At 39.6% G+C, this 24,685-nt stretch overlaps 1 protein-coding gene across 4 annotated transcripts in view; it reads left to right on the top strand.

The window, feature by feature from the left end:
* The window catches only part of USP25 (ubiquitin specific peptidase 25), a 139,505-nt gene that overhangs the window by 36,360 nt on the left and 78,460 nt on the right, over positions 1-24,685 (top strand). For all 4 annotated transcript variants that reach the window (XM_067543203.1, XM_067543212.1, XM_067543196.1 and 1 more), the window contains exons 4-5: positions 4,662-4,785; positions 15,013-15,175. In XM_067543203.1, coding sequence (XP_067399304.1) covers positions 4,662-4,785; positions 15,013-15,175 — 287 coding nt within the window. The remainder of the gene's footprint in view (positions 1-4,661; positions 4,786-15,012; positions 15,176-24,685) is intronic.

Here is a 24,685-nt window from a genome sequence, read left to right as displayed (position 1 = left end):
CACATGGATCCCAGACATTACAGAAGAGAACTTGCAGTTTTTTGAAAAAGGACCGCTGTGCCTATAGCAACAACAACAACAAAAATAGTGAGGTACAGTAATATTTATATAATACTGTGCCATTATACAGCACTTAAGGCACTTTCTGCCTGAAGTTCTCAGTGCTTATAGAAACATGATTTAAAACAACTCAGCTCAGTTTATTTTTATCTGTGGATGTTGGTCAGAACTGTTGCATTGTTAAACATAATATTGATTTTCTCCTTTTTATTTGAGAAATGTAAATAATCCAGGATTAAAGGAGGAAGAAGCAGTGAAAGGGGGAGAAATTCATTTTACAAAAATATTGTCTTTGGGTCAAAAAGCAGCCAAGTCTTGCAGAAATAACCACATGTCCCTCTGCTCCAAAATTCAGGAATTTCTCTGCTTCATGCCACTAAAATTTTATGAAATTAAATTCCTGACATATTTCTTGCATAGAAATTATTCTTCTGTGTAACTTTTAAACTCCACCACCACTTATTTCAGTGTAAAAGTACCTTGCATACCTATGAAGCTGTATTAACTAGAGGGTCACCCGCTTTGTTGCTTCTATAGGCTGAGCTTGTTGCACACACCAGGGGCTCCTTGCATTCCTCATTTTCCCCATAAGCTCCTTGTGTGCCACACTCCCTACCCTCTCTCTTTTGGGGACTCCCCACAACTCCACTGCTTTTGTAGTCACGCCAAGGGCTGTCCTCTCCTTCCCTAGATTCTCCCTTCTACCACATGCCAGAGGCTCTGTGTGCCCCTGCCCAATACCAGTGGCCCCCTTCTCTCCCTATGTTGGGCTCTGTATTCACCCCCATTTACCCCTATCCCTCCACCATTCTTACTTATTTTCTTTCTGTTTGGGAGAGGAGTCATTCTGGATGTCAAAATTTAAACTATATTGGGATGATGGGCTGGATTGAAATGGGGAATGTGTTATGTTGGATGGTGTTAGTGATCGCCACCAACTGGTTGTTTGATCTGAAGACAATAGCAAAGTTGTTTGAAAGTGCTGAATGAGCTAAGTGGATGCCAGAAGTTCTGCATTTGCCCGTTTCCCTCTTCTGGTTTCCATCAAAATCAATGGGGTTCTGCCCATTGCTCACAGCATTACTTGGAATTTTGGAATTGTTTGGACGTGACATTCAAAGCTAACACTTTACATATAAAGAAATTCCATGAAGTTGAGTCTAGGATCTCACTTTGCTTAGCGAGTAATAAACAAAATTTATGTAATCTTAACTCTTTAATCCCAATATGCCAACAGTTTGAAAATCCTGGCCTTCCCAGACTTGGCAGCTCTTCATTCAACAGGCCTACCTCTTCATTTTCCTTTTCCTGTGCCAGCCATTGCGTGACCATGGTTGTTTACCGCCTGCCCCCATGTTCAGCTGCCACTCGACGTCTGTCTCTCCGGCTGAATTTCACAGCCTCCTCACTCTTTCAGGTTCCTCCCCAATTACTTTTTCCTTTTAGTGCTATTTATTTCACTCTGGTGAAATCTTTGACATTAAGAACTCAAATAATGCAATAATTGTCTCTTAAAAAAACAAAACTTGTTAAAAACTAGTGTATGATAGGGAGTTCCCATCATATTATTTAAAATAAACTGAGTAAGCAAACTGAGTATATGAGAAAAAAAATGGCCCTTTAGTGTGGTTATTGGCATACTTGGAATTTTTTCATGTATTAAACCCATTTGTGACAAAACACGATGAAGAAAATTCCATACAGAGATTTTCAAACACTGGACCTTATGCACCACAAATACACACTGTTGCCTAGATTAAAAAACAACTACCACCAAAAGCAAGAGCTAGTTCAAATAGTAGTTCCACTGTTTATCTCTGTAGACTAATTGTTTCTGAGTAAAGGTCACTAGTGTACTCAGCCAGACCTTTTGAAGATGACGTCATCCTCCTCCCCATTCAAAACGAATCTTTCTGAACAGCAGATATAGCATTCTTGAATCTTTGAAGCAAAATGAGGTTTCAGTGCCATTGGCATAACTCACTGAGGAGCTGCTTAGCTTATTAAAAAGATGAAGAGGTGATTGTTGTTGTTTTGTCCCACAATAATTATATTTGGCTGCAAAGTATGAAAATAAATTCTATGATTATCACAGGGTCGTTTGTAAGGGCGTAGTCCAAAAGTGACTTGATTATGGTATATAAATATTTTCATGGGGAGAAAACACTCATCCTAATCTTTAATCTATCAGAGAAAGGCATAACACGAACCAAAGCATAATCAGTATGCTGCTCACTGGATAACATCACCAACAGCTTCACTGCTGGCCTCTTTGCACTTTTTATTAATTTATTTTTTTATCTCCCGTCAGTGAAGTGTTCCTACTCCTGTTCTGAACGGCAGAGTTTCACAGTTTGAAGGTGTAGTGCCATATTTGTAATTTGTCAGGTTTTTTTGTCTGAATTGGTGTGTACGTAATACTAAGATCCACATATTGTAATGGAGCAGGTGCTAGCTTCCTCATCAGCTGAGTGTATCGTTTTCGTAATAGATTTTAGCCCCCTCTGGAGTGAGATTCAGAAGCCTGAGAATCTAAATGTTCTTTAAAAATATCTAGATCTATAAATAGATAGATATTTAAAGTAAAATGAGTTACTTTGCTGTTATTCTTGCTATTGTTTATTTCTAGAGTGCTATAGTTGTGTATATTGCTTTACAGGTAAGAAGACATGGTTTCTGTCCCTAAGGGCTCATTTTCTAAAATAAATTGAAATTCAACCAAATAACACAGACCAGGGCGGAAGCTGGTGAGGAGGAATGCAGTGGGAGAAGGGCCAGTGCTATGTCTAATTTCTGAAGATATGAGAAAAGAACTGTCCTTTGATACCAACAATTTTTCCTCAGCTTCAGCTTGTATTTGTTAGTGGTCTGTAGCTATGGAAATGATTGTAACATCAAACATTCAGTGTGTTGTTTTGATTCAGCAAAAAGTATCCACAGCTATCGTAAGACTGGGAAAATAAGACTGGCTCCACAGCAGGCCAGTCTATCCAGGATAGGTCAGAGGCTTAAAAAAAAAAAGTTCCTTGGGAATGAGTTACGAAGCCCAGCCAGTGAAAGAGGAAATGTAAACAACTTGTTCCACCTCCTTTTCTCTATAACTCCCCAATCCTTATCTCTCCATTCTATTACCCACCTCCTGTCTGATTTTAACACACAGACCTTAGGCTGGGGTAAGCTCTCGCATAGCTACTCTGTTTGGCTTAGCTCTGGCCCTTAAGAACAGGAAAGAAAATGAAAATGGCAGGGTACTTGCCACTGGGTTTGACATCATACAGATACATGAGAGTCATCTTTATACAATAAAACACCTTCCTTTCCCCACCTTCTTTTCCCTGGCTGAGTTGCATAGTGGGATTTTCAGCCATGGAAATTTTGATACTTGTGAGTCCTCTCTCCTTCTCGCAGTCTTGCACAGCTGACAGTCATTCCCATTACCCTGAGTGCTCTGGGAAGAGTTTCTCTGCTTGACTGTGGAATGAATAATTTAGCAGTGAGAGGCTTCTAGGGACAGTATACTGCCTTTCCTGAGTAAAGAAGAGTTTCTACTGCTATATACAGTAGGTTGGGAAGCTTACATAGCTTATGTTAGCTAGCAGCTGATAAAATGATTTTTTGTGTGTGCATGTGGTGATTGGGTTTGTAGGGAAAAGAAGAAATGGGCCCCTTGCATTTTTATTCATTTGATAAAAGAAAAAGGACTGCGAAAGCGGGGGCTCTTATTTTGAACTTTAATATCTGGTCATTTTTCTTTGATGTATTTGATAATTGAATGTTACTGTTGTGCTGGATGCTTCCACTAATCCGACTGAAGGAAATGCAACATGTTATTTAGTTTCAAACTAAAAAAGTGTGAGAGGGAATGGGTGGAAAAGAGAGGGAGAGAAGATCTAGCCTGATAATGTGCTGATTCTTCACTTAGGCCCTAATACTGCAAATGCTTATGCATGTAATTACCTTTACACACATTACTAATCTCATTGATTTTAAGTATGCGTGCGTGCATATATATTCATATAAATAACACACACACAAGTGTTTACAGGAGTGGGTTTTTGTCTGTGTTTTGGGGACATTCAACACCCATTGCTCCATATGAGATAATAGCAACCAACTATTCCCTTTGAAGATATCCTTTAAGGAAAGTCTGTTTTCATCAAATGTAATTTGGAAAAAGCAGTATCTTGATAATGACAGTTACAACACTGAACTTAAAAGCAAAAGCAAAAGCAAAGAAGGGACTTTGCAGGAAGTTAAAGGTTTGCAGAACCAGTCCTGCACTGATGGGTAACTTGATGGAGACCACTGAAACAGGAGGACTTTGGAAAAGGGAAAAATGCGCTTTGGAGAGCATTAGTTACAAAGGAGCAAGTGTTTATTTTTTCTTTTTCTTTCTTCCTTATTTTAATTATCAAGTAAGAGAGAGGGAGCAGGTAGTAAAGACATTGAGATTAGTGGTGGAAAGCAAGCCAAAAGAAGAGTTTTGAGGAGGAATTTGAATGTGGTTTAGCAGTCCACACTGGTTTTGTGTCCTCTACAGTAAGATTTACTTTTCATTCTGTTTCACTTTTAATTTTGAGAAAGATAGTTTTGCTTTTCAGATGTGATTGATCTCACTGGAGATGATAAAGATGATCTTCAGAGGGCAATTGCCTTGAGTTTGGAGGAATCAAACAGGGCATTCAGGGAGACTGGAATAACAGATGAGGAACAAGCCATTAGCAGGTAAACAAACAACTTATATAAAGCAGAAATAAAATTTTAAAAGAATCCGAGATTGGCCTGTGTTAATTTTTTTCTATCTAACAAAGACAAACTTGTTAATTTTCATCTGTTGTGCTGCTGATACGTTTGGCTTCAGGAGTGTTGCTTTACTGCATTGTATGCTTTCTGTTGAAAAATCAGCCCTCTATTTTTAGGGTAGAAATTAATAGTACGTTTTATGGCTGCACATTTGCTTAAATACCTAGGACCCAGATGGAAGTAGAGACCTTTGATCAATTTTTTTTTAAATCAGACCTAAAACTGAAAGACATTTTTATTGTGTATTTTGAAAAGTGAGTTGGAAAGCAAAATATGATTAAGAAGCTAACCACTTCCTTGTATGCTTGCAACATTCATTATTACTATAACACTTTCTCATTTCTATGGTAGGAAAGTATAATAATTTTGTTAGTGTTCTTAAATTGTAGCAGAAACAATAGCTATCACATTACAGGTGGCGACGTGTTCGGGTTTTTTTTTGCTGTTGCAAAACTTTGTTTCTGTTTCGGATGGTCAGAACTCTGCAAAACATTCATATTTTGGACTGAAAATTTCTAGACTTGGTTTTGCTAAAGATGGGGGAGAAGGAGGGTTGTTTTGTTTTTGTTTTGTCTTGTCTTTATTTTTTAGCAAAAATAATATTTTAAATGGGAAATATATTGTGACCTCTTTTGTGACTCGCAACACAGCTGAAATGATTGAGTCTTGACAGTTACAGTTAGGTATGGATATAGTTCTCGCTGAGAAAGCTGTGTATAGCCTTTCTTTGGAGGAAAGTAGCTTTGATTTGACCCAAGTTATGAGTGTTTGAAAGTGAGTTATTTGGTAATCTTGTTAACCATGCACCCAATGGGGAATGTGCTGTGCATTCCTACAGTAAGGTAAACTGCTCTAGTTGTTGCTTTATCTTCCAAAATATCTTTTTAGCCTAAGTCTGAGACAAGAGCTGGAGCTAGGAAGTCCACCACAACTGTAATGCCTAGTACATTGTGGTTAGCAAAGTCAGGGATATAATGAAAAGGCTTCCTCTCAGAAATGTCATTTCCAACCCTTCCCTACAATGTTTTTTTTTCTTTGAAAAAAAAGGCTGTGCTAATTGAGAAAGTAGTTATGCCCATAAAATATACCCTTCCATCTAGATGTATGGGAAGAACTATATAGTGACCCGGGTCATCTCATTATTAGATTTATTAGACTAGTTAAAAATGTCTTACATTCCTTAGGAAGGCAGGAGGGGCTAGACAGCAGGGAGATATACTCCTGGAAGTTATTTAATGTGACTGGTAATACTGTTTTTCAGATTTCTGTATATGTATGTTCTGGCATAATTGTACTAAAATAATAATTTATGAGGAGACAGTTAAAGTCTTTTTCCTCTAATTTCATATGAGAAGTTCACTCTTGTGAAACGTACCTTTTTGTAAGACAGTTTTCATAATCATATCTGAGGGTTAGGTGCATCTTGCATCCTTATTTGTTATCTATCCTTTTGATGGCCTCTATTCAGGACCTTTTCTTTTGTTTTTGAAGAGTCTTCTAGCATTAGACCTTTTTTGTTTTACCCATAGTCCTGGGGTGGCCAAATTTAGGGTATGTGTACACTGTGGAGTGAAGTTGATTTATTTTAAATTGACTTTCACCTGCCGAATTTTAGAAGCCGGAGGAGCGCGATCACACCACAATCATTGCGTCAGGGAATTGTGTCCCCACTAGTCGTGCTTGGGTTGACAATCAAAGCAGTGCACCGTGGGTAGGTATTCCACAGTGCAACTAGCCGCAGAGGCTTTTAGGAAGGTTGTCGTCCTCCCATGATGCAATGTACTCCCAACCCCTTACCCCCTTCTTGACCCAGTCCAAAACAAACAGACAAACTCCTTTTCGCACCAATTTTTCAAGCCCTTCAGTCCCTGCTGCGCATACACCATTGCCTGAGAGGAATGGAGCCCACTCAGCACTGCACTATCATTGTGAGCATCACAAATACCTCACGACTTATCCCACAGTATTTACAGGGGCGAAACAGGAGCCGCATCGCTGAAAATTGCGATGTTACAGAGGCCACCTTGCTACAAGCCATAGAGCGAAACAATTCCCTTTTGCTGCAGGCTGTCTCAAACCATCTTCAGTCAGTGGAGCGCCGATTCTGGTTCCAGGAAACAAGTAGTGATTGGTGGGATCTCATCGTTATGAAGGTGTGGGATGATGAGCAGTGGCTGCAAAACTTTTGAATGCCAAAGGCCACTGTCTTGGAACTTTTCAGAGAGCTCTCCTCAGCCCTGAAATGCATGAATACTCGCTTGAGACCTGCTCTGACAGTGGAGAAGAGAGTGGCCATCACTCTGTGGACGTTAGCAATGCCAGACTCCTACCGGTCAGTTGGGAATCAATTTGGAGTCGATAAATCCACCGTGGGAGCAGCTGGGATTCAATTGTGCTGGGCCATTAATAAACTTTTGCTAAGAAGGGTAGTGACTTTGGGAAATGTGCAGGACATAGTGGATGGGTTTGCCGTAATGGGGTTCCCAAACTATCGCAGGGCAATAGATGGCACACATGTCCCTATCTTAGCTCCAGAGCATTTTGCCACAGAGTACATAAGCCGAAAGGGATACTTCTCAATGGTATTGCAGGTCCTTGTAGATTACAGGGGACGCTTCACCATCAGTGTGGGGTGGTCTGGAAAGATGCATGATGCGCACATCTTTAGGAGCTCAGGTCTGTTAAAAAAGATGCTGGCGGGCGCTTTTTTCCATGACCAAAAAATAAATATTGGCAAATAGTGATCCTGCCTACTCCTTGCTCCCCTGGCTAATGAAGCCATACACCAGGCACCTGGACAGTGAGAAGGAACATTTTAATAATAGGCTCAGCAAGTGGTGAGCAGAATGTACATTTGGATGTTTAAAAGTGCGCTGGCGAAGTCTGCTCACTAGGTTAGACCTCATTGAAAAAAATCACAATAGTTTTCTCTGTGTTCTGTGTGCTCCATAATGTCTGTGAGACAAAGGGGGAGAAGTTCCCATTGGTTGGATTGTAGAGACAGATAGGCTGGCCGCAAATTTTGAGCAGCTAGATGCCTCTGCAACGCTGAGAGCCAATCACGAGCGCTGCGCCTCAGGGAAGCATTGAAAAAACACTTTTGCAACAAGACACAACAGTAGTGTGTGTTGCTCATCTGTGCTGTGCTTTTACTTTGCATCCCCTGCCCATCCCCCACCGAGCCAGTTCCCCTCCTTTATTTTTTTCTTATCTATAAACAAACAGTAATGAAATGTGCAGCAGTATGTTCCCCCCCCCCACATTTCCCCCTCCCTTTATTCCCTTTTTATCAATATATAAAGAGTAATGAATTGTAAAGCAGCGCTTTCTTTATTGGTGATCCTTCACAGAGGGGGGAAATGGAAGAAAATGGAATGTTCTGCATGCATTTTGTGGCCCCACGGATACAGACCTCATTTTGGTTGTGCACACATGAAATAATCACACATCCCCGTTCCTTAAAGGGGCCGTCGCCTCTTTCTGCTTACTTCAACCTCCTTCTAGACCGCTCTGGTGTGGAGGCTAGGAAAGAATGCATTAGCTCAGATTCCCTCTGCAGCCTCTACAAAACTCTGTCTTGCTGCTGAGCTTCCTGAAGCTCAACCAGATGCCTCAACATGTCTGACTGATTATGCGTTATACGCAGCATCTCTTCTTGTGTTGAGTGCTCATACTTCTGTGCTGCCTTCCTGTTGTCCATGTTCAGTTTGTCAGATAATGAAATCCTCCACGCTCTTAGCTTCGTGTCAGCAGCTGCGGAGGCATTCATTATCTCATTAAACATGTCATCTCAGGTTTTTTCCCCTCACCTTCTTATCTACGACAGGCACTCTGCAGGAGTATGAGATGGTGGTGTGTTGAAGGCCATGTTGCCCACTATGAGGGAAGCAAAGCACAAGGTATCCACTGTTAACTCATCCCATGGAGGAAAAGCAATGTCACAATGTAAAAATAAGGCCCCTGAACATTCCCAAGGGAAGGCTACAGCCGCATACCGTTGTCCGACTGTTGCAGGGGTCGGAGTGCCATTCCAGCCATGGTAGTAAGGGGCAAGTGCATTTATGTTAGGGAAATCCCTGGGACCCATGCTGCACAAGTCCATGCTCTCTGGAGCAGCATGGATGTCGGGCTCCCAATTAATCAGGTTTCTAATAGGTGGAAGAAAGGGTGAGGGATGGGTACAGATTTAAAAAATGGGAACCCATTTGCGGATGCTCAAGGCCCATAGCAACAACGTCCTGCTTAGGGACTTGAGGTGTGCTTAACCAAGAAACAATCCCTGGCTGTGCAATTAAACAAAAAACTTTCTTGGTTGGCTACTGTAAACATGTGCCATCTTCCCTAGGTAACCATGAGTGATATCAGCCTGCTGAGGGTCAGAGAGGCAGAAAGGCAGGATTTGTTACAAGCATCTGACTACAGGCCTGGCCCTTATGTTGCTATGCTGTGTTCTGCGATGATGCCTGCACAATTAATAACAGTGGCAGGGAAAAGTGTTCTATCGCGATGAAAGAAATAAGGCTGCCCTTCCAAGAAACTTTATCCAAAGGATTGCAGAGTTCCTGCATGATAGCTTCCTGGAGAGATGCATGGAGGACTCTCAGAGCATTCCTGTGCCCATAAATAATCTTTTCTGGGTTGAACCAATGCGTAAGCACACCAAGTATGAGGAAGCACAGCCCCACCACCACACACACCACTTTTCCCCGCTGATACAAGATTCTGGACGGGATATAACCAAAGATGTGCAATGTGCATGTTCACCAGATGTGCCTTCTCTGGCATCCCAGTCAGTCACAGTGTCCTGTGTCTGGATGGGCTGCTCCTGTGTTGCAAAAGGCTCCTGGCTTTCAGGGAGAAGTGATACCCCACTCGCCTGCTCCCTGTTCTCTTCCTCATCCATCCTGGACTCAGATTCCCCCAAGGTATCAATGCTGCATGGTGTCATAGTGGTGGGGTCTTCCACCAACAATCACATGCAGCTCCTCATAAAAGCAGCATGTTTTGGATGGGGAGCCAGAACAACTGTTAGCTTCCCTAGTTAGTTTTCTGATAAGCCTGCCTCAGCTCTTTGATCTTAACATGGCACTGCTGCGCATCCCTGTTGTGCCCTTTCTCCAACATGCCGCAAAATACCTTGTTGTAGATATCCAAATTCCTTTTGCTTGCTCAAAGCTGAGCCAGAAAAAGACTCTTCACCCCCCACACCGATGAAATCCAAGACCTCAGGTCGACTCCAGGCTGGAACGCGTTTGGGGTGCGCAATCGCTATGATCAGCGTTACGTCAACCTCCGTTGTCAGTGTAGACCAGGTCTTACTGATCTCCCATCGAGTCCCCCTTCCCTGCTGGGCAGAATCCTCTAGCTCTACCACCCTGCCACAGGGCAGAAGCTCCAAGCTCCCTACCCCAGTCTGGTAGGCAGAGAATCGGAGGGGGGGGGGGTGTGGGAGGCATAGGAGGCTCTGCAAACTAAAAGAGCTGCATGCGGCTCATGAGCCACAGTTTGGCCACCCCTGCCATAGTCACTTTTCCATACTGCAAAGATTGGATCTACAAGTAAATACTGCAAATGTTTTTTAGTTTGGACCACGAGTCAAATACAGAATTTAAGGTTTACAGAGCTACTGCGGTCAATTTATGATTGGATTTTAGGTTTTTTGTTTTATATGTATAGAAAGCCTAACACAAGTAGATTTTTTTTCTTCTTGGATACTAATGTTCTTTCTTTTGCTGGGTGTTGGCAGCTTTGCTCTGTTCTGAGAACCAGAAAGTGAAACTGATTTTTAAAAAAATGGCAACAGATCAAATGCAATAGTTTATTTTTGTTTATCAGGCAGAGTGAAAGGCAGAAGTCAAATAAAAACTCAAAAGTGGCAAGAAAGCAAAGCTGGAAAAATATCAGTTTCAATAATTAAAGGACATGTATTTTTTAATTTAGTATCCTAACTATGGGGGAGATTTTCAAAGGCACAAATGTCAGGTACCTAATGAGTTTGCTAGAGGTGGAATTAAGGTTTCTATGGGAACATTAACTTTGAATTTCATGATTTGTGTGATCACTATATTCATGAAACATTACAGGAGTTTGGTTTTTTTGCATAAAATTGCCTTATTTTTTTTAAAGGTGAAGAACTGGTCAATATCAGGTTATTCAGAGAAGTGCAACCAATATGGCCATTCATGCACACAAGCTGTTGCTATTGAGGAGTATTGGTTCTGTTATTTTAAAGTAAAAATGTCTTCCCCGCTAAATTGTTCCATAAAGCATACAAGTCCAGTGCATTGACCTGACAAAGCTCGTCCTGTTGTTTTCTCTCAAACATTCTTGTGATTACAGGTTTTGGTTTTATAGAACATGTAATAGCAGCTGCATTGTGGGCCACAAATTGTGTTTGACCACAGCTGTCTATAAAGAAGAAGCAAGCCTAGAGTATCCAGAACTCTAAGTGACCGCTCCTAATACTAAGCAGACCCAAATATACTGCTCTTTGAATATTAATGAGCTTAAGACTTCTCAGCCCACTAATGTGTTCTGTTACCAAATAGGCAGCTATCCCTCATTTACAACTTACTAGGACGTCTATAACTTGCTTCCTCATCTGCTATATAATTTAAAATTTGATTGTTTCAAACAAAGTATAAATATATGAGTAAAATAATTAGGACTGTAATAGTGGGAGCATATTAAATATGATAATTTATTTACAGCAATGGCAGAAAGGGGGAGAGTCATCCCAGATGTCAAACTCTTCAATTCTAGAAAGGGTTTCCAAATAGGGCCCAATATTGTGGCCCCTACCCAGAACCGAATCCCCATTGATGACAATGGGACTTCTGGCTGACTAAAGGTTGCAGGAGTGTACCCAAAGGTCTCTTTGCTTCGTAAAACTAATAAGGACCTTTTTTCTTCACAGTGAGCCAGGTCTAAAAATGCATCAAGAGATTCATGAATCAATGCATGTCTTGGTCTTGCTATTCCAATTAATTAATTTAATTAATTAATACAAACTTTTTGGTTGTTGGCACCATTCTTGGGAGCCATTTTCTGTTCCATATTCTATGATTTTTTTTAAGAGAGTTGATGCTATCTAGAGCCAGAAATATGATGTCCTTGTCCCAGTTATTTTCTAAGGTCACTTCCATTTGTTGAGGACAGTGCCTATCCATTTGTTGAGGACAATGCCATGCTTTCTCATATCAGTCCCACATCTTATTTATGAGACTGGCCAAGTACCAAACCTCATTTGCTTAACCTCTGGCAGCAATTTCAATATGGCAGTTGGAAGGATGGGAGGGGTCCAGTATATCCTGTCAAGTAATTTGTGTGGAATAGCTGTTGTACTGATCCATAAGTGGTTCTTGCACATTATAGTTAAGGTTGTGTCTCAGCCATTTCCTTGTCAAAAACTGACAAAGGAACTGAAAAGCTAACTTTGTTTGAGTCTACCGTTATTGACTATAAAAGCACTATTTTATCTGAGGGCAGATTGTGTTAAGGCTCATCGTCTTCCAACAGATGATTCCTTATAACTAGGAAAAATTGCCACAGGGCTAGTGAAAGTCAAAGCTATCTAAACTGAGCAAAGAAAAATCTATACGTAATCAAACTCATGAATCCTCTATTATTAAAGGAAGAGAAATAATTCTAAAAAGAAAAAACATTAAAAATTAACTGAATACGTAAATGCTACTGATTTTTGGCTAAACCTATGGTGTAAGATCTATGCATTATTCCCAGATGTACTGAATCTTGTCCCTTCAAAAATTCTGTATATCAGAGGTTCTCAACCTTTTTTTCGCCGAGTACCACTCGGGGAAAAAAGGGGGGGGGGGGAGGGCTTTCGGCGGCGGCGGCCTGGGACTTGCAGCGACGGGGTTTCGCAGCGGGCTCCATGGCGGGAACAATGGCCTCCGCCGAAACCCTTCCCCTGTTTCCCCTTTTCGGTGGCACAGTTTCGCGAGGGCGGGTGGGAGGGCCCTTCCTGCGGCGGTGGATTCTGCGGCGCACGTACCACCCAGCCTTCTTCGGCGTACCACCGGTGGTTGAGAACCGCTGCTGTATATGATAATTTTATAACATTCGCTTTAATAACAAATTTTAAATTAGTACTGTAAGCAGGTTAACACATCAAGGGATGCCAGTTTCACTCAGCTGTGCCAGGGAATGGATCCCCTTTACTTGGGCGGGGGACTGAATTCCACTACTCTGCCCTGGGGGTTCTGCCTTGGCAGACCAGTCTTAAAGTCCAGCTGGAGCTCCATAGGACCCCTGCTTGCGAAGACTGCCTAGGAAATTCATAGTGGGGTAGCCTGATGGCCCTTTTCTGATATATATGAGACGTATATATCTCACATGAACTGTATTGCACATTCTGACAACTTGAGTTGACCAAAATCAGTTCTAACGCAAAGTTTAGATTGTACTTGTTGTTCAAGAAATCGTTTTAAATCGATGTGGTATTTGCTCTGAAGTCCTCTTTAATATCATCATCAAATAGCTGATCTTCTCCCAATGTGTAGCTGCCACCTAACACTGTCAAAGGAATTTCGATGGGGGAAACAAAAAAAAATTTTCTTCCTTTTTCTTTTTGATTTTTCTCAAGAGGCAATACTGATTTTAGCTAATGTGGGATGTAATTTGTTTTACTTAATAACCAAATTAACCTAAGATGTGTTATATAGAGAGATCTCAATGATTCGAACTGCAAAATTACAAGGAAACTGCAAAATTCTTAAAATATTATTTCAGTATCTTTTGGATAGGGTATTTTATTTTAAAAACAGCTCTATCAGAAAATATTGGTTAAAATTAGTCAATTTCAAAACCTTCAAGTTCAGTGTCTCTCTAAGATATAAAGACATTTAAATCTGTGATGTCAACAATTATATTGCTAATAGTAAAGTGGGTTTTAAAAATCTGGAATAATTCTCAATACACAGCAGCACTCACAACAGCAGTTGATCTCCAGCATGCCTTCAAAACTGTTTTGCCACATATAATAAAAGAACAGGGCATGTATAGTGAATTTGACATCATGGTATAATAGAATGAAATTTTCAAGTTGGGAAATAGCCACACCTGAGACATGAGGTCTGATCTTTTGTGTCTCTGTTGTCTTTTTCTGTTAGAAACTCCATATACAAGCCAGCCTAGGTTTGCTTTTTTCTGTAATGTTGGTGTAGCCTCTAGAATAATTCATTTTTTTTTACCAGAGACTGTGTGTATTCTGCTGCCTGTTCAAAAAATGTAGCTACTGTGGATGATTTTTATTGTCTTTAAAATATCCTTCTCTTTACTGATACTGAGGCTAGTGAGCTCTGTTCTGACCTAGTAAGGTATTATATGTGGTTTGTCAGCTTTTGCTCAAGTTTTTGTTATGCATTTATATAAGAGATGAACTCCTCACATCTAAGCAGCACATTTCTTACAAGAAATGTTAAGTCTTGAAAATTCCAGCTAGTCTGTATAGGAGCTGTTTTCTTGGGAGGAGAGTGGTTTTTTCCCCCTGTTCCATTAAGGAACGTTTCAGCTACGTAAGGCAATGAGCACAGTGCACAGGATGTGGAAATGGAGATCCAGAAATATGGATTCCATTATCTGCTTGTCACTGGTATGCTGCATGATATTGAGCAAGCTAGGTAAATTTCCTTCATTACAGTTTCTTATCAGTAAAATGGTGATTATATTGTGCTTTGTAAAGCACTGTGATATGTGTGGATGAAAAGCGATGACTGGTAGATTCTCAAACTACTTTTGTTCGTTGTTGTCCATCGAAACAATTATTACCAAGTCTTAAATGGTTAGGCTTTGTTGGTTTTTAAAATTAATTTCCTTTATTTAGTTTAATTAAAAATAGGGATCCTTCAGTGATGAAGAGCACATGAATATGCAATGCCATTTATTGTGGAAAATCAGTTATAATTCAGCATCTGCAAGTGAAGTACTATCTTCTTTTCCAAGGTGCATTGCTGCACATAAAAAAAAAAAAAAAGTGCTGGAGTCAAGAATAAATCTAATAATAAGTTACCAAATGATTAAAGTTATTATATTCTGTAATAATATTTGAAGCTGAAACTACATATACAATTATCTTACTGTATTATTGATTTACTTTTATTTTTTTCATTTCTCTTTCTGCTTTCTAAGAGTTCTAGAAGCCAGTATAGCAGAAAATAAAGCGAGTTTGAAAAGGACACATCCAGAAGTGTGGAGTGATTCTCCAAACCCCTATGATCGAAAAAGGCAAGACAGTTGTCCAGTTGGATTAAAGAATGTTGGCAACACATGCTGGTTTAGTGCTGTAATTCAGGTAAGTGCGTTCACTGATTATCTGTACTTACTGTTGTAATATAATTTGTACAAAATTCATTGGCTATAGGGGACAGTATCTTAACTTTCTTTCCCTCTGTACACTTAAAGATAAGGAATGAGATCCATTTAAGCATTATCAGTTTACCATGTGCCTATAAATGTTCATACTGGTTTTAGTGCAGCATATCTAGTGAATTACCTATCTGATTTGGATAAGTGAGGTGTCAAAGTAAATCACAAAACTTGTTAATGATGGAGCGCATGATTTTTCAAAGGTAATGAGGACCTGTAGCTTTCACTGGCTTCTTTGGCAGATGTATTTGAAAATCAAGGAATAAATATTTTAAATAAAATTGTATGTGTAAATGACTTAGAGGAGGGAGGAGGAAAGTGGCTGACTAACCTCTGTTGTTACAGTTCTACTGCTTAGGATGTGGCAGTCCCACAACCTAATAGACTATTTGTAGGGTAGCCATAAAGTTGGGGTAAGAGGAAGAGAGAATATCTTTGGAAGAGGGGAAAAAAAGGCCAGTGCAGCATCAGTCATGTCTGGGTTAGTCTGGCTAGCCCAACTAATAGATGCATACTGTCATTCTGTGTAAACTAATTGTATGTACAGCTGGTATGAAGACTTTGTTAATATTAGCTTGACACAATTATGTACACAACATTTTTCACTATCCTTTGCAACTTAAAGGTGAAAAGAATTCAAGCCTTGATCAAGGATTGAGACTTTTCTCTTTTTTTTTTTTTTTTTTTTTTAACTCCAAAAGCAGTATTTAATACCCAGTATCGGTATTCCAGGTTTGAATTTTAGTGGAATTGTTTCAAATAAGCTATTAAGAAATAGGTTAAATTTGTGGAGTAAATTAAACTGTAGAATAATTTCTCAAGGGAATCAAAATCTCATAATTGGAAATGATCAAGGCAAGATTGGAATGAGAATGAATTGTATTCCTGTAGAAATCTGTCAGTACTGTCCTGTGGTGATTCAAGGGGATGGACTACTTAGGGTGACCAGGTGTCCCAATTTTTACCCTCCAGCCCCTGTCCTGATTTTTCACACTTGCTATCTAGTCATAGGACTGCATGATCTAAAAGACCCGTTGCTAGCCTAAATAACCACGAACATATACAGGAGGAACAAATTCTGCCACCCATACTCACTGTGTAATACCTTACTTCTCAAATAGTTCTTTTGAAATCAGTAAGACTGCTTGAGAAGTAAAGTACTACTCAAAGTGAATAACTGTCCTGCAGCATGTCATTCTGTTAGAGTAATGTCAAATATTCTTTGTATACAATGCTTATGAAGCATTAGAAATTTTTTTTAACTAAATGAGTCTACAGGGAAAATCAGTCCATCTTTAAATGGTTCTGTTGATATCTTCAAAATATTTCTCTGTTACCTGTTGAATCTTGTGAAAATAATTGAGATCTAAGTGGGACAGAAATCTTTCTTCTACATTATACAAAGTGTCACTGAGTTGTAAGATCACTTCTGCATCTTAAGATATTAAACTAAATAGTTCTCTTTATCTCAGGTTTTGATGACTTTCTATTTTAAGGATGCTGTCAGGCTAAAAACTACTATGTTTTAAATAAATTATTTATGTTAGCTGAGCTGCAGATAACACCTCAGTCTAAAACTAAAAGAATTTAAAAAAACCAAAACTATTCTACTGTTCATTATCTGTTTTGTGTGTGTGCTTCTCTGTTTGAATGGTGAAAATAGATCAGTCAGTTTCAGATTTGTTTTTGGTCATTTTTTTTCTTTCCAGGATCTCATGCAGTAGCAAAAGGTTGAAATGCCTGAGTTTTATGTATCTAGTTAAGTTCTTGTATTGACACCCAGCTTTCCCAGGTCCAGTCCAGTGCCCCCTCTTGGTCGCTCACCAGACTGCTGTGGGAGTCTGCTCACCAGACTACTGATCCCTGGATGTTTAAAGCCTCTGGATTCTGAACAGAGTCCAGGCACTGTTTTAGTGTGGGGTCCCTAGGCATATTCTTTGCGTGTAGACCCTCTGTCTAGCATCCTGTCCTACAGTCTTTGCAATCAAACAGCTCCTGGAACCACTGTTAGCCCTTCAGACTCACCTTATAGCTTAAGAAGCATACGCCATCCCAGAACTCCACCTCAAGGTGTGAGCCTTCTGGTTTACTTCTTCAAGGGCCCACATGATGAGTGTAGTATATAACACATAATTTTAATATTATTGCTCTGCACTTGGTCCTCTGAGAAATACATAGACCTATACAAAAGTAATTAACACCACACATATCCTTTCTTTGATTTCCTCACTTATCCAGAGCATTCTTTTGGCAGGTGACAGGGTTGTCTGGGGCTGTCCATTGTCCTTCTGTTGCAGTGTATTAGTTGGAGGCTGAAACATGGAGCCTTCTTCCCCAGGTTGGCTTCTCTGATCTTGTTCAGTTCAGGTCCTTCCCCTCCCCTCTTCTGCCCAAACTTCATGCAAGATCTTTTATAACTTCCTGCTTAGTCACCAGTCTGTTGGCCATGCTTGATAACCTTTCATTGCTCCAAATCACCAGACCCCACGCAGACCAACTTGGTCAAAATGGTTTTCCACCTCAGGCACGCGCCTTAGAACTATTTTTGTGGTCAGAGTGCAATCATTAAGGGTAAATACTCCCCATTGTCCTCAATCTGGTGTGTACCTGTTGCCAGTCCTGCCAGCAGTGGTGGAGCCCACATTTATGTATATTCAGGGAGAGCAATTTTCATAGCAACAATTTCATAATAACTTCATAACATCAATCAGAATGCACAAACTACAGAAGCAGATTCCCCAAATCATCACACGAACACTGTAGGTGTTTTTTTTTTTTTTTTTTTGTTTTTTTTGGGGGGGGGAGGGAAGCAGGGGAGGGAGGGCACACCACCCTTAGAAACATTTGTCTAGATACTGGGCTTCCTAAAATTTTTTTTTTGCTCAAAACTTACATTATGAAAGAAACTGAACGTGGTAGTCCTTTAAATTGTTGCTTTGCCATTATCTCATTCACAGATTCCTTTCAGATTTTCAAGAAGATTGACTTGAGCATTCTTATAAATGATTATTTTTTTCTAATTTGGTAAAAAAAGTTACACTTTTCCAAGAAACCTTTATGCATAGTCTGGGTCCATCAGCTAGTGAAACACTGAACTGTGACTAGAGAGTTTTAGAAATTTATGCTAGGCCTATGATCTCATGTTAATTGCACTCAGTGTGCAACTTTATACCTTGAAGGTGGATTATAAATGGGACTGGCCAGTTTTTTATGGTCACTACTTGTATTGTGTGAAATTCTATAGCATTCACAATTACAGTATTACACCTTGATAAATAATGTATTTATTATTGTTCATAACTATGAAATTTCATCAACATAAAATTATCTTTCTTGTGTGTGGTTTTTGTAGTCTTTTTTGTTGAAAATATAAGTTATTAATGTTTTGTCTGTCGGCTTGAGAGAATTATGTTTCAGACAACCATACCAGTATACTACGTGTGGGTTAATTTTGGACATTATCTAATTCAGTACATATTTAACTACAGGATGGATAGACTCCTTGGGTTGCATCAACTGTGAAAGTATTTCAGGCTTTCTTTAGGAGCATTTTGAAACCTGACACATTTGATTAGAGGTCAACAATATCTAGTGTTGCCTACGTGAGTCATAATAATATACTATGCAACATAGTCCAAAACAAAATGAAAATAAACACAAAACCACTAGTTCATTTTTCTTTTTAGCATATACTGTTCTGAACTATAGCAAATCTTATAAAATGCTAAATGTATATATTTTTAATGTCCATACTGTTATGCAATGTTGTTTCTACTTGTTAATTTCTCAGCCAATTTTGAGTTGAACATGTGATCATTTACTAGTTCCAGTTTCATTTGAGGAGTGAAGTTCTTAGAGCATTCATTTACAGAGAGTGGCAGCAGAAACCTCTTACAAGAATCACACATTTCTAGATATGGTATTTATTATGTGTTGTGTTGAAAGCATCTTTTTTTTTTTTTTTTTTTTACTGCGCGTAAGGAAGGGGAATCTTACATTTTTATTTGAAGACCAAACTTCAGTTAAAAATAAACAGCTGTAGACAAAATAAAATTATAATAATTTTTAATAATGTTCCATAGCTTTAAAATGAATTCAAAAAGCTATTTAAGGACCCTTTTTAATAACAGGATACATGTTTAGGTTAGCTCTACAGGCTACAAATGAATCCATATTAACACAAAGTGATTACTTACCTGGCAAGGCATGAGTTCAAGCCCTCAGTGATTCTTCCTGCTAAGTACACTTCAGATAATCACTAACACAAAAATATTAAGGAATGTATGTGGTTGCCTTTGTACAAGTTTAGAAGTATTAACTTGGTAGGAGAAATGCAGAAACTTGAGAGCTTTGAGTGCGTTTTCAAAGCCTTTCTGTCTGTTTTCAAACATTCATAATTGTACGTGTCCAGATTTATTCTGTTAATGACTAATATCCTAAGTTACTCGTATAACAGCTAAATAATATTTTGGTGGCACTTATTTGATTTCTGGTAGAACCTAGAGGGTGCCAGTCAGGATAGGTGCTCTGTTCTCCTAGATGCTATACAAACACACAGGAAGACTAGGTTCTTGGCCCAAAGAGCTTACAATCTACAAGCTGCGGCCCTGATCTTGTGAACACTTATGCATGAGTACTCCCACTGAGCTCAGTGGGGTGTTCTTCTACGTAAAGGCAAGCATATGCCTAAGGTTTTGCAGCATTACGGCCGAATTTAAGAAACAGTGATTGTTATAAATAGGAAGGAAAGTGGGGGGATGGAGAGGTTAAGGGTACAATAATACAGAGTAGGTGATATGATTGGGTCCATAGGCTAGCTGTGTGTGCCATGTGTTGATTTTGAGACATTTAATTTCCGTAATATTTTACTTACACACACACACACACACACACACACACACACACACACACACACACACACACACACACACACACACACACACACACACACACACACACACACACACACACACACACACAAACAACCCCTACATTAGTCATTCTGTCAGAGCAGCATTTGAATAGTGTGTAATAAGTAAGGCCTGGGGCCACACAATGGTCAGTGTTCACAAAATACTCAATAGCTGCTTAGTCAGTGAGCCGCATCAGCCTCTGTGCTGAATCAGAGAGAATTCTGTAAAAAATATAGTATGTGAACATGTGTCACGAGTACCAGGTGAGCTGTGCATTAGACCTCTTTCAGTCCCTCTTGTGTATACCCCACAGGTGACAGACTTGTTTTTCTGCACTTCAGGTGGAATCATGCAACCTAATCACACTTAGACTGGCTGTCTTGGCTGCAGACCCCTGTTTACCAACTGTGTTAACCTGACAGGCCCAACTGAGTTTAGCCTCTCTAAGCCCTTTTCCTCCAGCAGCCTGTGCCAGTGGCTGATTAGCGACTTTTTCAAAACAAAGCATTATTTATTCCTTCACCCAAAAAGTACATTGCATGCTGAACAAAGTGTTAACACAGCAGAGTTCTATATGCATATTTCCCCTTATTCATGCCTGAACAGAGCTGAGCGAATAGTAGATTTTTTTGGTTCAGAGACTGACGGAAAAATCATGAAAAAAGAAAAAATCCAGTTTGATTCAAACTAAGACAATTTTCTTAAAATTTTTGTTGAAAAATTACGAGAGTCCTGTAGCACTTTAAAGACTAACAAAAAGACTAACTAAAGTGCTATAGGACTCTTGTGTTTTCTGTATACAGACTAACACGGCTACCCCTCTGGAACTCTTCATGTTGAAAAATTGTGTTTCAAATTGACCAAAACATTTTGAGTAGACTCTAAAATCCTTCTGTTTTTTTTTAATTCATTTCAAGTTGATGGAGATGTTTTCGGTTGTCTCAAAATGAACTTTAAGAGTTTTTAATTTTGATTCAGCTGTTTTTCACACACCCCCCCCCCTTTTTTTTTTTTGAAAATTGGCCAAATTTGAAATCAAAATGCCATTTCAGCTAAGCTGAAATGAGGTGTTTTGAAATAGTCTAAACATAACATTTTATTCAAACAAAGGCCTCAAACAAAATTGCTGAAAAAATTTCAGAGTTCTAAAGCCTAAGCTTCCTTGGAAGGATTTACAAGTAAGTTCCCTTTAGCCCAGCCCACATCTGTGAGAAACAGACAGTCCTGCTCACAGCATGCTTGCTCTCTTCCTCCTTGCATGTCTTTGGCTTTTGGATGATTCCTTAGCAGCCTCCCCTCCTTCCTGGAGCTAGCAACTTTAAGGTGTAGAATTTCCTTTGGTCATAGGCTTTTAGACTTGGGAAGAGTAAATCATGTCAGTCTGCTGGGAGTTAAGAAGGTAGCTTCTTCCTAATTGTTGGCTTAGCCATTTGTTAACTTCTTTTGAAGCTGTTTACACCAGTTGTTTGTTTTTTCTATTGTGGTGTTTCCTGTTTGTTTTGCTTTTAACCTGGCAGTCAGGCAGGTTAGTATCAAACCGGTAACTGAAAGGGCATATGATGATTTTTTAAAAAAAAGAGCATACCACACACAAGTCCCTTGTTCTCCACATTGTGTAATTTAAAGTCTGTATCATAATACATATGCATAAAGGGGTCAAATTAAGGTTAAATGATCTGAATTCTAGCACGTCCTACCTTTTTGGGTGCTTGAGTTTACAACCTTAATGCTTCTTTGTGTGTGTGTGTGTCTGAGTGAGAGAGAGAGAGAGAGAGAGAATTTCCTAGGTCTTTAAAAACCAAATTCTGTTATGTGGCATCATGTTGACATCTACATTAGCAGTGTTGGAACCTTTTATCACACAGACCTCTGCCAGTTGAGCTAACAGATAGCGGTAGTGGGTTGTCATTGTCTGTGAAGGTGAGCCCTCGTTGGGAATGAGACATTCTCTGCCAGTGGGTTTCACAGACATCCGCTCACAGCAGAGGAATGGCGATGTTCGGGAATCTTGGGTTACATACTTGGCTCAGGAGGGGAGTGTGGGGAGTGGTCTTTATTGGGCACAAGCTGCTTAATCTTTTCTGACCCATCCCCTCCAACCTATCCTTATCCTAGTCTAGTCTTTACAATCTCTGGGTCCTCGTCCTGGTCTCCCCCCAGCTCTTTGTCTGATGTTAGCCAAAATGTTAAAGTTTGGCAAAGTTATTTGCATCTGTTAAATCTTTTGATGGGAAGTGTTGGGCAACCTTAATAGGTGGAGCTCCCAGCTCCAATTATAATACAGTGTGTCTTAGTTTGTGATCCTTTGCAATGTATTGTTTTTAGGTTGAATAGCATCTCAAAAGTTTGGAAATGTTTAGGAGGCTTATGCTTAAAAATGAAGCTAAATATACCTTTTTCAGACTTACTACATATTTAAAGAATTTGAAAGCCGTAACCATGTAAAGCAATACTGGCAGGCATATATGTGTGTTTCTTTTACACTCGGTTCTGAATCTTTTCCCTGGCTTTGAGAATATTGGGATATGGGGGTTAGAATTTACTGTCAGTTTTGATCGTTTGTCAAAACTGTGGTTTACAATAAATTCCAAATTATATTTATCTCACTTCTCTTTGAATTACATAAGTGTTCTGAATTTCAAGTTGCTATAAGCCAGTAAGTGTTAGACTGGTAACATCACTGTGAACTGTTTGTTCAAAATTCTTGACTTAACCTTGGTTTGCTAATGATCTTAATTTTTAGATCAAGTAGTATCATAGCTCCTTTCCATCATAGAATCATAGAACTAGAAAGGACATTGAGAGGTCATCTAGTCCAGTCCCCTACACTCAAGGCAAGACTAAGTATTATTTTAGTCCATCCCTGACAGGTGTTTTGTCTAACCTGCTCTTAAAAATTTCCAATTATGTAGATTCCATAACTTCCCAAGGTAGTTTATTCCGGTGCTTAACTACCCTGAGAGTTAGGAAGTTTTCCCTAACGTCCAACATAAACTGCCCTTGGTGCATTTTAAACCCATTGCTTCTAGTCCTATACTCAGAGGTTAAGGAGAACAGTTTTTCTCCCTCTTCCTTGTAACAACCTTTTCTGTACTTGAAAATTCTTTATCATGTCCCCTCAGTCTTCTCTTCTCCAGGCTAAACAAACCCAATTTTTCCTCATAGGTCATGTTTTCTAGATCTTTAATAATTTTTCTTTCTCTTCTCTGGACTTTCTCCAATGTGTCCACATCTTTCCTGAAGTGTGGCACACAGAACTGAACACAGTACTGCAGTTGAGGCCTAATCAGCGCGGAGTAGAAAGGAACAATTACTTCTTGCATCTTACAACATTCCTGCTAATACATTCCAGAATGATGTTTGCTTTTTTTTGCAACAGTGTTACACGGTTGACTGATACTTAGCTTGTGATCCACTATGACCCGCAGATCCCTTTCTGCAATACTCTTTCCTAGGGAGTCATTTCCCATTTTGTGTATGCAACTGATTATTCTTTCTTGAATGGAGTACTTTGCAATGTCCTTACTGACTTATCTTATTTACTTCAGACCATTTCTCCAGTTTGTCCAGATCATTTTTTAATTTTAATCCTATTCCTTTCTACACTTAAACATTTCAGAAAACAAAACACAGTAGCTTAACTTCTATTCTTTCGTGTTGACCAGTTTGGAAGGATGAATTATTGGTTATTCAATAATGAAAACAGGCAGCACCTCATAAAACTGAGGATTGAAATTTACAAAGGTTCTCTTAAGATATATGACTAAAATCCCTTTCATGGCATTGAAAATTTTAACCATAAATTTTCTGGACTCTCAGCTCTTACCTCTGCATATGTTTTGCCTCATGGTACAATCAGTAACTGTAACATATCTGTCCACAGGGGTTTTGTTTCTGAGAGTTTAAAAAAACAAACAAACAAACACAAAAAACCCTTCAGATTCTTCTGCCCTCCCCCCAGATTTGATGTTTCTTGTTAATCATCCACTAGTGCTCCAGGATGTGCATATATGTTGGAGTGGGGGTGGGATGTGTGGACTGTTCCTCCACTGTTTTTAACTAAGGGTCTCATGATGATGGTTAATCCTATACATTATGGTAGTACCTAAGAACCAATCAAGAATGAGGACCTATGGTGGTGTACTAACGCAGGAGCACGCAATCCTGCCCCAAAGAGCTTACAGTCTAAGTAGACAAGACTGACACATGATGGGGGGAAGAGGGGAAAGGAGTAAAACACACAAGTGGAGTGAACAATGTCGGATGTTTGTTCCATTACTCATTTTAGTGTGGGTTTAATCAGGAGGGGGAAAAGTTAAATGGAGAGAAGGGAGAGGGGGACTTTAAGGGGGGGGCAGGGCAGAAAAGAGGGTAGGAAGGGTAGGTTTGGAGTGCAGCTGAGATGAAGACTGTGAGGGAGAGATTTGGAAAAAACGGTGAATTAGCACGGGGCAGAGAATCTCTGAGCAAAGATGTCCATGCTTTCAACAGCACACATCAACAGACACTTGGTTGAACCCATT

Source organism: Emydura macquarii, unplaced genomic scaffold (genome assembly GCF_026122565.2).
Source record: "Emydura macquarii macquarii isolate MOO-44397 ecotype Brisbane River unplaced genomic scaffold, CSIRO-AGI_Emac_v2 contig_75, whole genome shotgun sequence".
NCBI classification, from domain to species: Eukaryota; Metazoa; Chordata; order Testudines; family Chelidae; genus Emydura; species Emydura macquarii.
The sequence above is the reverse complement of the archived record's forward strand: the minus strand, read 5'-3'. Positions and strand labels throughout refer to the sequence as shown.